Genomic DNA, 14622 nt, shown 5'->3' on the forward strand with positions numbered 1-14622 from the left:
AGTTTAACATCTTTAGTAAAGTATGGAAACTTTTACAATCCAAATCGACACCAAACACCAAAAATTAAAACTGTACATTCATTTGTTTCCTTTATATAATTTTGTTATTTCAAATGAATTTTGTAACAAATATTATGAATGGTTGATAGAGAAAAGAATTTAAACATAGTCATTATGACAAATTTTGAAGATTTCAGTGAAGTTGTTTTAATAATATATAATTTGATGATTTAACATATAAATTACATGTTAATCATTTCCTTTTTATAAAAAGTGCTTATAATATTTAGCATGTTAAATACTATTGCTGTTGCACCTACTTTGGGGCAAAATTAAGTGGTGAACAGTGTTACACTACAACTTTGTATACTAATTAATATGTCTTGGTCGAAGATGATTTGCATTAAAACTCCGTGTTATCCTTATATTTGCATGCGTAAATGGTTGATTGATTTTTTCCATGGAGAAAGTTGACCCATTTTCATCTTGCGTGCATCTGGAAATTAGAACCCAATGCTTTTTTTGGTAGGGGACTAGAGAACCACAACAAACCATACCAATGGATGAAAGGGCGGCCGGACCTTATTCCTTACCTTTTTGTCAATTTTTACTTTGACCTATATGATTGATTCCATATCTAAGTAAAGTGACCCACTCAGAATTTGTGGCCAATTTCTATTTCTCAACGTATGCGACAAGTACCAAGATTGTATCGTTATTTTCACTCGCTATTGCATGTATTCGTCTCTTCAGGTTGCTGAAAGAATGGATATTGCATTACAAAATAATGAGTCATATTCATGTGTCTGTGGAGAATCATAAATTTGTAGTGACGCTTATCGTGATTGTAGTTTGCAATAACGCCTTTTTATTTACTTGGTCATCTTACTATCCGGTGTGTTATTTTAGAAAAACATTAAACTTATACACCATTTTATTTCAATGCCAAAAGCCAACGAGACCCAATCAGGTTTTGTACTTTGACATGTAAATAAAAACCATTCATGTCTCCACACTAATCTTGAGACAGTTGTCAGTTGAACTATGTCTCATTGGCTATTTCTGGCGTTTAGATTTTGATTCGTCTCATTGTGCGATTCATATATTAATGCCAAAATGGATATGCAAGATAGAGTTGAGTTAAACTCAAGTAAAACAAATCACTTGTGGGTAATGTAAAGGATTAAAGGGCATGTTTGGGTTAACTTATATGTTTGAGCTTATATGCTTATTAAAGTAGTTTATGACTTATTTTTGGTGAACTAGAAGTCATTTTTTTAGTAGAGTGACAAACAAGTGTTTAAAAATTTGTATGTTATCAATGAAAGATAAAGAGAAAAACAGGAGAAAAAAATAGATTGTAATTTGATTGGTCCATTTCACATAACTTAATTTATAAATATATGTTTATAGAGTAACTAGTTTGTCATTCTAGTATTTGAATTATATGTAATTTATACCCCGTACGTGGATCTTCATATAAACTTATTTAAAGTCCCAAACACTAGTCTTATCTCTAATTGACAAATCTATTAAAACTTATAAAATTGACAAGTACATCAAAAATAAAGTAAACCTAAACACACCTTAATAATCACCACGTAAATAGTAGTTTCTTGTCTTAATTTTTGATTAAACACATTAATACGTCACGGTTGTTAGGTAGTATTTAATTATTAAGGTTGATATATGAGTGGTGGTTAAGGATTTAATATTATGTTCAACATTTAACATGTACTCTAATAAATATACTAAGCTAGAAAATTAACCACAAGTCCACAACAATCCCCAATTCATTTTGCAAAATCAACTGTAACTAAACGACTTTCAAATGAACTATTTAATATCATAGAAGATGACAACAACACACCAGCTATCCAAAATTAAAAGTCTCCAGGGTTTGTACATATGTCGGGGTCATGGACAGATGTGGTGGATAATAGCGCCTATTATTGGAAGGCCAGGGCAATTTCTCTGAGCACAATTTTGAATGATAAAACTATATACAACGATAGCACCCGCCACCATTGGTGCTTATCACATCTCTTTCCCCTTGACCCACGTTAAGCTGTTAGAACTTCCACAAATTCACCTAGAATCGTCTAAAATGATCCCTGGTAAAGAAAGGATGCCTTAGAGCTGCCCGGGCTGTGAGCCTCTCCGAAGGATCATACTTTAAAAGTCCTTGCAATAAATGAATTAGATCACCAGCGGAATGATCAACATGCTGCATAATCAGGTTCTGCAATGCAAAAACCACAAGTTAAAAATTAGAATTGATTCACCAATTATAAAACTAAAACATAAAATGTCATTCACAAAAATATACCTGCAGCCGAGGTAACTTGGTAACAGCCTTTATACTATCTCTTGAGGCAGCACCTTCAGGCCAGTCCAACCTACCTTTTCTAACATATTTTTCCGCATGTCGACTGTATAGAAAGAAGCATATGGTTAGTCAAAGGTGTTAGATACAAGGCACTCCAACATAGATCGGAACAGCTGGAAGGAAAAAAAACAGAAAGTACACATACTCTGCTTTCTTCAGCATATGCATAGGCAACTGGCCAAGGACACGCTCCATCATTGCAAGATGTTCCAAATTTTCATGTGTTTGGAACAAGGCTTCACCCTGTAAAAACAAAGACGGTTAGATACGATCCTTGAAAGATAATTACCAAAAGTCTAAAGTGGAATTAAATTCAAACTTACCGAGCAAAGCTCCACCAGAATGCAACCAACACTCCAAATATCACATGGATAGCTCCATCCAAGACCTGCCGGAAACAACGCTTGGTCAAATATAGAAAAAATCTAACCACAGATTAAGGTTTGATAAAAAAAAATTACCTAAAATAACTTCTGGAGCACGATAATGTCGGGTAGACACGATGTAGCTTTGATCTTGACGATCATATGTAGTACTACCAAAGTCAATCACCTTAATTGCACTAGATTTTGGAACCCTTTTTGAATAAGAATTATCCTTTGGTGATCTTGATGAACCCTAAAACAGAGACGGACAACAAGAATAAGAAACACACACAATTACCAACATAAAAAATAAAGGCAACTTATCCGTACCTTGTAATCAGGCACTTTCACATACTCGGGGGACACCAGAAGAATGTTTTCAGGCTTCAGATCAGTATGTATCAGCCGCAAATCATGCATAACTGCGAAAGATTTAAAACAAAAAGTCAGCAAGACCATTCATTTCCACTTGCACTTCTTTCTAGAACAAATTATTGGCATACAGAGAGTAGTTTTTAACATGTATCAAAGGCCTTGTAAAGAAGTAGATATGAAAGAAACTAGCTTAGGTGATTACTACACACATGCAATACATTCCAAGAGTTGTCTGCCAATCTCCCGAACTAGGTCAATTGGAAATGAACGATAATTGTTTTTGCGAAGAAAATCATATAAGCTTGGTCCAAGCTTCTCAAAGACCTGTTAAGACCATTTAAATGCACCCAACATCTTAACCCTATAACTTTTGTCAATCTGGGGAAAAAATCCACCACATTAATCATATCATATACTTACAATACAGATATGGTTACGATAGTCAAACCAGTTCCTTAATTGCACACAACTGCAAGGAATAAACCAATTTAACAACACAAACATAAAACAACCCTGATGCAATTATATATAGCATTGCACAAGGACAAAACAAATGATGTTGGTCACTCACCGATTGCCGCCCTTGTCATGTTTACCAAGCTGTTGTAACACATCAATCTCTATCATTGCTGCCTCACGATATTTCTTTATGCCACGAACAATTTTAATGGCAACCATTTCCTTTCTTTCCTTGTCCCAACATTCCAAAACTTGGCCGAATGTACCTACATGAAACATATAACATTAAGATAATTTGATACATTACCAAAGACAACCCAAAACTAGATATGAAATGTTTGTTTCAGGACAAGCTAATATATGAATTGTACTAACCTTCTCCCATTTTTCCATGAATCTTATCTGCAGATCACATCAAAACATGAAAGATAACGAAAGAGTAATCAGTACCAAACACATTACCAACTAAATATTATGAAACTAATTCAAAAACATTATACATTAATAAAAAATCATTTAAATGGCAGGCAGGTAAAGGTTGTAATCTTTAAAAAAAAAGTGAATCCTATCAATCTATAGTATAATAAAAACTACTGAAAAGCATCAACATGCATATTTATGATGCTAGATATATCTTATAATATAACCAGCATCATTGATTTAAAAAACAGTTTTGATAGTGGTGAAGGGTAGTTACATCGAGGAGTTAAATTATCTCCAATTGCAAACACATAATGTCCATCTTTATCATCTTGTCGCCACGGTGGAGAAGCGTTTCGGGGACGCTTAACAAGGGGTGAACTAATATGGTCTGAAGGTGCCCGAGAAGGTGCAAAGCTTGTAACATTTCCAATCTCTTGTCCAAAAAACAATCCTACCTGAGCCTACACACATGCATCATTCATGTATCCTTTCAATATGCATAATTCATCTCCTATGCATTTATTTTCGTACGCAAAGTACCAAACCACGCATCACACATTTGAAAATTTCATACATATATCATGACACTGAAATAATTAATTATCTCAATGAAACAAAATTTTACAATTTTTTTCTAAATTGCCACATCCTTCAAAAAAAATTTATAATACAGATTCCACTCTTTCACCTCCTAAAATTTAAAGAGATTAACTATTTTTCTCAAAAAAACAATATTCTCACTAAAAATATTTATACTTCCGGCCTTCACAATTATTATATTAAATTACTAGAACAAAACAAAATTCAATAGCATATCAAACTTGATAATTACATGATATATGAATTTTCACATATATATATATACACATATAACTGTAATTATTGAAACATTTAAGGAAAAAATAACCAATTAGCTGCAAAAATACACTAGAAATTGGATCCTTAATCCAAACACTAATTTATCAATTAGATCCATACGCAAAATCATAACAAAATAAAAAACGATGATTAAAACGAATTTAAGCATAATAGATCTATATCTATATTTCTGTCTGTATATATATACACAGATATAATAATAATAATAATAATAATAAGAGAAACAAAAATAAATTCAATTCAATCTAGCACAACAAATATAAAAGAAAAAATTAGGAAAAAAATTAAAATATAACGAGATCTATACCTTCGGAGGAGTAGGGAGAACATCCCAGCCCAAACGGTGTCGTTTTCTCGGTCGAAGATCAAATTGAGTCATCGGAAACTCCGTAACACGTTCCATCTCCATAACCTAATCAATCGATAGATATACAAAACTAAATTATATATGAATAAATTAGAGAATATATGAATAATTGAAGATGATGATATTTGGATTTTTTGTGTGTAGATCTGTGAATGAATTGGTGGGACGATATTAAAACCTAACGCAACCCTAAATATTTGACCAGACAATGTTAGCGATTATTGGTTGGGTATTTATCCTTGCCGTACACGTGTAATCCGTATTAGACGTAGATAAACATTACTTTTTCTTTTTAAAAGCGGTGTTTGACCGTGGTTAGGTCGGCTATCAACTATGGTTAGAAACAAATCATTGATTTTGTTTCCGTTTGTTTGACTTTAAATTTTGGAGTAATGATAAACTAGAGGGTTTGGGACCGAGTTGCGGGCTTTAATAGTCGAATTGATATGGTTTTGTTGTATTTGCGTTGAGCCTTACAACAACAGTCTAATTATAAAATTACTTTGTCTTGGATATATAAAAATAATTATTTAAGAGCAATGTCATAAACGTAATAAAAAATTTACATCATCAAATCAAATACATATATGTAAGAAAACCAAAACCCAAAAACAAACACAAAAAGAATAATGAAAATTATTAACATATTTGTTGAAATGGGGATATCACAAACGATTTTACAATATCAAATACACACATGTAAATTTTGTAGGAAAAAAACAAAAATCAAAAAAGAAAATGTTAAATGAAAGTTTACATTATATTAATTAAGAATACAAAAACAAATAAATCGGTGGAAAAAATACCAATAAAAAAAAGGAAACAAACAAAACTCTAACGGGATCGATATAGCAAAATCCGAATAGTGGTGTCAAATGTAAGATGGAGCAATAGAATAGTGTCACCGTCCAAGATATTAGTTAAGAATACAAAAGCAAAAATGTTATGCAAAAAAAATCAAGAAAAACCAAAAGGAAAAACCCCATACAAAATTCGAATAGTAGTGCAAAATGTAAATAAACCAATAAAATAGTGTCACGTGAGGGTAACATTGTTCATTATCTTTGTGTTTAATGATATTACAATAGGCTTTGAAAATTTTGAGATATATGTTTGAGTCATTCATTTTATTATTTTTAAATTTTTTTATACAATTGATTTAGTCATTATCAATCATATTTTTAGGTATATCTTTTAGACACATTACATAGTTTGAACGAATTTTATAATCCTCGTGTCCAAGTGATAATATATATACCTACAATTAGAAATAAAGATTTTCTAAAGTTGAAAACAACTTTATTGATAAAGTTCGAGGATCTTGATATTAATATATATATTAAAAACAGTTACGGAAATGCGTGTAAATAATAGTAACGGGTCGTTTTATTTCTTTGGGCCCATTTTTATTTTCTTAGTGAGCCGCTTTATTTTCTTTTGGACCCATCTTATATTCTTAATTTTGGATTTGACAAATTATGTCTTGATATTTTAAATTGCTTTCAATTTGTTTACAAAAGATCACTTATTTTAATTGCATATTATTATTTTTTAAGTTTTTAACATTTTTAAAATTATCTCATCTTAGTACAAGTGAACTATTACATAGTATATATACATATAACAGTAGGTTGCATGTTTTGGATATATACACCTAACCATCTCCGAAATTTTTGATTGCTATACTTATTAGTTTCAATGTTATTTCGGTTGATGTTTTATTATTATGTTTTTTTTTTCACTTTCTATTTTCAATGATCTAAGAAATTAGCTTTAATTATGTTTTTATTATTAATTTGTTTTTTTATTTTAAATATTCTACTTTCATACTTATTGTCTTTTAGAATTTATATAATATATTAATCTGTTATAAATTAATATATATATATATATATATTAAACACAAAGTTACAGAAGTATGTGTAAAGAATAGTAACGGGCCGTTTTATTTATTTGGGTCCATTTATATTTTATTAGTGGGCCGCTTTATTTTCTTTTGGACCCATGTTATATTCTTAATTTTGGACTTGACAAATTATGTTTTAATATTTTAAGTTGTTTCCAATTTGTTTACAAAAAATCACTTATTTTAATTGCATATTAATATTTTTTAAGTTTTTAACATTTTTAAAATTATCTCACCTTAGTACAAGTAACTATTACATAGTATATATACACATAACAGTAAGGTGTATGTTTTGGATATATACACTTAACCATCTCCGAAAAATTTGATTGCTATACTTATTAGTTTCAATATTATTTCGGTTGATGTTTTATTATTATGAATTTTTTTTTTCACTTTCTAGTTTCAATGATTTAAGAAATTAGCTTTAATTATGTTTTTATTATTAATTTGTTTTTTTATTTTAAATATTCTACTTTCATACTTATTATCTTTTATATAATATATTAATCTGTTATAAAATTATATCGTCGATTTTTTCTAATTTACAATTGCTTACCCATTAAAAAATTCAATATCAACTCAGGTTTTGAGCTAAATGATGTTTCTAAAAGCATGTAATAATTTTTACATAGTACGGAACACAATAAACATAATGTCTCCCGGGGCATCGCCCGGGTAACGTATCTCGTTTAGATTAAAGTCGAAAGTTAAAATTTAATATTGAGTATTGACTTTTGATTTAAATTCAAGAGTCAAAAATCTTTCAACTTTACTTATAAAGTTGTTTCTAAATTTAAACAATCTCAATCCAAAATTTAGACGTAAAATGGAACCTAAACATCTTATCATTTAACATGTGTTATGTATCTTTTTTCATATCATTAATTTTGTCACATGTATTGATCTTTAAAATTAAGTCTATATGTTGGTCTGTGATTGAACCTATTACTCATTTTGCTTGTTATTTTTGGTTTTAAGAAATGATACACCACTTTAAAAATTAGATTAAAAAGACCCCTAAAACCATAAGATGATAACATGTATCCACTAATTATTTATTCTAATTTTATAGCTTGATTTTATACTTGCAAATTTGCAATCATCTTGTGATTTGGAAGATTTTTAGACTATTTAGTTTGAAAAATTAATTATTTTTTTTTGGATTTAGCTTGGGCTTTTGGTAGTGGTACAGATTGAGTTTATGACTTTTATCCACGAACCCAGTTATGTATAGGCATTTCTCATGGGCTTTAGTCATAATGCATAATATCTTATGAAGTTTTAAATGATAGCCCAATGCCCCAATGTATGACCGTGTCTTAAGAAGAGTGTGTTGATAGTCGGATACTTTAGTTACAACGGACGCATTTTTACAAGAATTTTACATGGCGTGTTTAATTTGTAGGAATGTTTCAATTTTTGACTACGAGTTACAACAAGATTTTTTTTTTTTTTTTTATATAGTAATGAACTGAGGCTCAAAATTGGTAAAAGCAACAATAAAAAATCGAGCATATTTAATTGTAAAAATGTTTTTTTTTGTTTTAAATGAAAAAAGTTTTTCTCATTTCTAAAAACAAATGAAAAATTTTAAAAACGCGTCCAAAACTAAAAAATGTTATTTTTATTTTCATATTAGAATATTTACTATCACCTTTACATCAACCTACATCACGTGACACCACCACCACCAATAATACCGTCACCGACACCACTAGACCGTCGTCCTCACCACCGCTGTCGCATTACGCGGGTACCATGCTATTATGTTTTATGTTTTTTGGAGGAACCAGCTGGGCAATTCATTTATAACTCACGTTCTTATTAGTATCTCCGCTTTATTTTTTGTTTATTCTGATTGATTGTATTTCATTGAAAGTTATTACAATAAAACATAGTATTTATATTCAGTTTTGTACACAAATTTCCTACTTTCTGTATATCCCTCGTAAAGAATGTTGAAAATATCAATTACTCCGTAATACAGTACATGTTGAGCAAGCTACTACATGTTTATTTTTTTCCTTGTGTCTAGCATTATGAATGTTTACATGATTTTGTGAAACAATACACTACTTGGACCAGCACCAGCTAATTAAGTTCAACCGAAATAACATATAAAAAGAGTCCAACCCATATTCAAAGTCACGGGCCGTTGAAAGACCGGGTCAAATGACACTTTTCTTTTTCGTTCTTCAACTTCTTCGTCCCATTAGTCCGGCTTCAGTCGGAAATACTAATATTTTTTGATTACCTTTTCTAATTTCATTTCTCTTTAAATACTTTATTAGCATTATTTTCATCGTTCAAACAAATTCATAATAATTTATCAACAAACAAACAAAAACATATTTAACAAACACGAAGATGCGTTGTAGGATTTCACACCCACCACGAAGAACGAAGCTAACTACCCTCATTTAACAAAACAATATAAGAACAAGGGACCAATTAAAATAGTTTTTGAAAATGCTTACTTTTCATTTTTTTTTACCTTTTATTGGCCATCAAAAATCTAACCTAGCTTTCTTGGTCAAGATCTCACTACTAATTTAATTAATCGTATTATCTACACTTAATTTAATCTTGAAATTTTGTTTTGATTACAGTTTTCTTTGCCAATTAATAACTTGATTTCATGAATCCATTATAAATTTATAAGGCATATAATGTCAATCTCTTCGTCAAAATTTTTTTATCATAAAAGTCTTGTAACGTTTTAACTTTGAGAGTTCTTGATTCAAATCTTTGTAAGCACCGGGTTTTACAAGTGAACGGATTGCTGAGTTTCCTTAAGATTATGAGACTAACAGTTTTTGAATCCGTCTAATTGAATTAGGCCAGTTAGAGGTAGGGTTTTAGCTATATAATTAACACGAGGACGGTAATATGAGATTGCTTTTAGGTGTGCAACATTCATATATTGTTTTTTAATTCATAAAATTTAAGGGGCTCAAACATTTATTCATATATCAAAAAATATTAAAAATTTTGTATGTGTGGGGCTCCACACCTAAACTTAGATGACGTACACCTTATATTCACTTTTCATATATGTATACATATATGTATATATATATATATATGGGGTAAGGGAATATGAGACTGTTAGACATCTAAGTTGGGTGAAAAACCCCTCACATACATTTTTTTTAAACCATAAAAATCACGGGGGACAAAACATTTATTCATAATATTAAAATATTGATATATGAGGGACTTTTCACACAAATTGGGTGCATAACAGCCTCATATTCACTTTTCTATATATATAATATTGTTTTAGTCGGTTACATTATCGTCCAAATGCACACCACTAATGATCTTCTATAAATAAACACACCACTAAGTAACTTTACCATAGTAGTGACCAAGAAATTAAGTAATCATGTTTCCTTTGGTCTATGTTCTTTCATTGTTACTCTTACTCTTCTTTTTCTTCAACTTAAAATACTTTAAGCGATCTTCTAGTAGTAAGAAAAACCTACCTCCCTCACCACCACGACTACCGGTGATCGGTAACCTCCACCAAATCGGCCCACTCCTCCACCACTCCCTCCATTCGTTATCCCAAAGTCACGGTGGCCCGGTCATGCTCATCCACTTGGGCTCAGTCCCAACCCTAGTGGTCTCATCAGCCGAAGCAGCCCGTGTGATTATGAAAACACAAGATCTCATGTTTGCCAATAGACCCAACGTAAAAATGTGGAGAAAACTCCTTTGTGACCTAAAAGAAGTCTCGGTAGCACCTTATGGTGAGTATTGGAGGCAAGTTAAAAGCATCATGGTTGTGCATCTACTAAGCAACAAAAAGATTGAAACGTATCGTGAAGTGAGAGACCAAGAGATCGCCTTAGTAGTAAAAAAAATCGCCGAGAATTCATCTAGTAAGAAGAAAGTGGTGGATTTGAGTGATTTGTTTGTGAAGTTTACTAACGATGTCGTGTGTAGGGTTACGTTTGGAAACAAGTATAGTGAAGGGGAGAGTGGCAAGAAGTTTAGGAAAATGTTGAGTGAGTTTTTTGAGGTGTTGGGTGGTTTAAATCTAGGAGATCTTCTTCCGAAACTTGCATGGGTAGATCGGGTGAGAGGATATGAGGCTAAAGTAGATAAGGTCGCTAATGAGCTCGGTGAATTCTTGGACGGTATCGTGGAGGAGCGGCTAAGGAAACAATCGACGGATGGCGGTGGCGGTGAAAATTTCTTTGTTGATATATTGCTAAAGATCCAAAAAGAGGATAGCATAGGTGTTACGCTCGACAGACTTGCTATCAAAGCACTTCTTTTGGTATGTAACTTGTTTTACCAACTATTTTCTAGCTACTAATTAACTGATGGACGTCGTACACTTTTAAGTTTACGAAAATCGTTTATTCTTGTTTTAACTTATAACGACTTTCTCTTTTTAAAATTCCTTCGGTTTGCTGAGGTTTTGTATTGTTTGGATCTTTCATAAAGTTAAAGATAAAGATTTTGTAGGTAGAAAATAATATTCGTATGAAAGTTATATTTAGGAGAGAAGAGGTGAAATGTCCCTTTACCAGGGATACTTGTACGTGCATCTAAAAGAAACAATTTACATTGATGTTTGTCTTCAATTCTGAGTTTTGATATGATCATAATTGATTACGTACGTACTAAGATTTTTCAAAATTACATATTAAATATTTATAGAGCATCGTGAATTATTTATTTTTTTTAAAAAAGTTACTTGAACTAAATAATTTATAGTCTAATTTCATCATATTATAACCTATTTAAAGACTTTTTAGGTCTTATAAGTGGCATAATTTACCCCTAATAATCGTTGTAGATTCGAACGGATTAATAGAGGGTTTTCCCCTTAATCGGGTATTTGAAATAGACATTTATGCTCTGGGTAACTCTCTAGCACGGACCCGGTTAAAAAAACATATGCTAGATTTCTCGCTGTCGAATCATGACACAAAGCTTTAAACGAAATTCATCTTTTAAGAAAAAAGTAACTTTCCCTTTCAAAAGAGTTAATTAATTGGAACTTGGAAGTTTGAATCCATGGTCAACATATTCATCTTTTTTCCTTCTCAAATTTAATCTACCTAAGAGATTAGCCTATCCAAATTGAAAGCTTTTATATAATACAAATTTTATATAATGCATGCCTAATACTAGTGTAGGTATAGATATGAGTATATAAGTGTTACATCTAAGCTAGGATGTAAAATCTTTCAAATATAATTTTTTACGAGTAATATTTATTCGATTTATTTATATCTATATCTATATTACCTCATAAAGCATTTTGTCTTTTTTTAAAATCTAAAAAGATGATTTAAACTACTTAAATTATCCTTTTTCTTTATCACTAATAAACATTTTTACCTAATATATTTATAATACCCTTAAGTCTCAACCACTCATTTTTTCTCTCTCTTCTTAAATCTCAACCACTCTTTTTTTTTTCTCTCCCCTCCATAAATCATTTTATTCCTCTAATTTATTCAAAATCTTTTATCTCAAAAACCGTATATCGATAAATTATAAAAATTGCATGAGTGTTCTTAAAATTTCATGCTCTTTCATTAGAGATTTCATTCGATATACTTTTGATGAAAATTTTTAATCCGAGTACAGAGCCCGTACAACTAAGGCATTTGGCTATCACACTTTATGATTTATCACCTCCTATAACCTATCACCCCATCATCTCAACGCCACATTGCACGAGTACTATTGTTCGTAATATATAAAATGATTAGCCCCATATTTTTTATGAACTAAAAAATTAAGATGTGATGGATTTTACACCCAAACTAGTTGTTTAACAGTCACATATTCTCATTTCTCTCTTCATATCACTTTTTTTTTTTTTTATCATGTGATTCATATCACAATACTTGATTCAAGATTTTTTTCAAATTACAATTAACTTTTTTTCTTTTTGAGTAAAAGGCTTTAAGCCTGATAATTAAGTACGTATAAGGTATTTGATCAAGAGGACTTGGTGCGACATATTAATTATTAAGTAGCAATAAGTTAAAGGATTAGTTGAAAGAAATGATGATCTCATTAATATTACAACAAGATAACTATATATACAGACAAGATATATCGTTGTCAGGATATATACTTGTCACTCTTCGTAATTAATTAACGGTTTAAACCGTGTCTACATACATGTATCATTAATTATAACATGTACGTTCTTAATTATTGTAGGATGCATATACTGCTGGAACTGACACCACCGCAACAGTATTAGAATGGACATTTGCGGAACTCGTAAAACATCCCAAGGTTCTAAAGAAAGTACAAGATGAAGTGAGGATGGTTCTCAATGGAAAACAACAAATAAACCAAGATGATATTGACAGTATGAAGTACTTGAAAGCAGTCTTGAAAGAAACCCTTCGACTGCATCCCCCGATCCCAACGCTAGTTCCACGAGTAGCAAGCCAAGATGTGAATGTCATGGGCTACGACGTTGCAAAAGGAACCAGGGTTATCATTAATGCATGGGCCATTGCAAGAGACCCTAAAGTGTGGGATGAACCCCATGAGTTTCGACCTGAGAGGTTCTTGGATTCAACAATTGATTTCAAAGGGCATGATTTCGATTTGATTCCATTTGGCGCTGGAAGAAGAGGGTGTCCAGGGATTTCATTTGCAATGACAACCAATGAACATTTGTTGGCTAGTCTTTTGCACAAGTTCGATTGGGAGTTGCCAAATAAAGGGAAGGAAAATGATTTGGATATGAATGAACGCCCTGGCCTTACTATTCGTAAGAAAGTTCCGCTTTTGGTTGTTGCGCGCGACGCCTTTCTCTCCATAAATTAATACTCGTACGTACAATTATGATTCTATAAATACTCCGTATTAATTAGTATGTTTACATGTATTTGTATAACTAATTATCCAATAAAAGTGTCTTTGGTCATATTATATCATCATGGCATTTTAGATACAAAATGATGTAAGTTAACGTATATAATGTCAAAGAGTCATCTCTATGTATAATAAAACAAAATTATTTTTTATAAATAATTTTATAAAGTTTTTGATGTGCCAAATCCATATTTCATCTTAAAAACTTTTTATCTAATTATGATGTCATATATAAATAAAATAGGAAATAACCCCTTACATGTTAATTGAAAATATTGATCATTTATTTAAAGAATAAAAATTCTCTCTTATATAATATTACAAATAAAATGTTTTTTAATTTATTTAATTGATTTATTAACTTATATAATTATTGTGTTAGTTAAATTATTAAATTTATATCAAGTTATAATGTTTTAAGAACTACATAAAATTTTATATTATATTTTATAATTTTAAAATTTTAATTAACATGCCGGAGTTGAATCCGGGTTGATTAACTAATTAATTGATATATATAAATTTAATTTTTACACTATCAAAGTGAATTTTCATATTTGGAAAGGAAACCATATATATTAATATACAA

General features: G+C 30.7%; 2 protein-coding genes across 4 annotated transcripts; one reads left to right on the plus strand and one right to left on the minus strand.

Moving 5' to 3' along the window:
- Positions 1-1811: 1811 nt before the first annotated feature.
- On the minus strand, positions 1812-5431 carry LOC122586828 (serine/threonine-protein kinase AFC2). Of its 3 annotated transcripts, XM_043758822.1 has the most exons (12): positions 5198-5431; positions 4286-4472; positions 3964-3990; positions 3701-3854; positions 3550-3598; positions 3339-3453; positions 3085-3176; positions 2851-3007; positions 2713-2777; positions 2535-2632; positions 2330-2432; positions 1812-2242 (listed from the first exon to the last, which is right to left on the minus strand). In XM_043758822.1, exons 1-12 carry the CDS (start codon positions 5297-5299, stop codon positions 2093-2095), a joined length of 1299 nt encoding a protein of 432 aa, XP_043614757.1. In that variant the 5' UTR covers positions 5300-5431; the 3' UTR covers positions 1812-2092. The 3 variants fall into 3 exon arrangements, with proteins under 3 accessions (XP_043614757.1, XP_043614758.1, XP_043614759.1); XM_043758823.1 differs by lacking the exon at positions 4286-4472 and having other exon boundaries at positions 5198-5268; XM_043758824.1 differs by lacking the exons at positions 3339-3453; positions 3550-3598; positions 3964-3990; positions 4286-4472; positions 5198-5431 and having other exon boundaries at positions 3701-3719.
- A 5112-nt stretch (positions 5432-10543) lies between these two features.
- On the plus strand, positions 10544-14085 carry LOC122589178 (cytochrome P450 736A117-like). The gene is made up of 2 exons (XM_043761429.1): positions 10544-11454; positions 13365-14085. Exons 1-2 carry the CDS (start codon positions 10555-10557, stop codon positions 13983-13985), a joined length of 1521 nt encoding a protein of 506 aa, XP_043617364.1. The 5' UTR covers positions 10544-10554; the 3' UTR covers positions 13986-14085.
- Positions 14086-14622: the final 537 nt, after the last annotated feature.

Source organism: Erigeron canadensis, chromosome 2 (assembly GCF_010389155.1).
Source record: "Erigeron canadensis isolate Cc75 chromosome 2, C_canadensis_v1, whole genome shotgun sequence".
In the NCBI taxonomy this organism is placed as follows: domain Eukaryota; kingdom Viridiplantae; phylum Streptophyta; class Magnoliopsida; order Asterales; family Asteraceae; genus Erigeron; species Erigeron canadensis.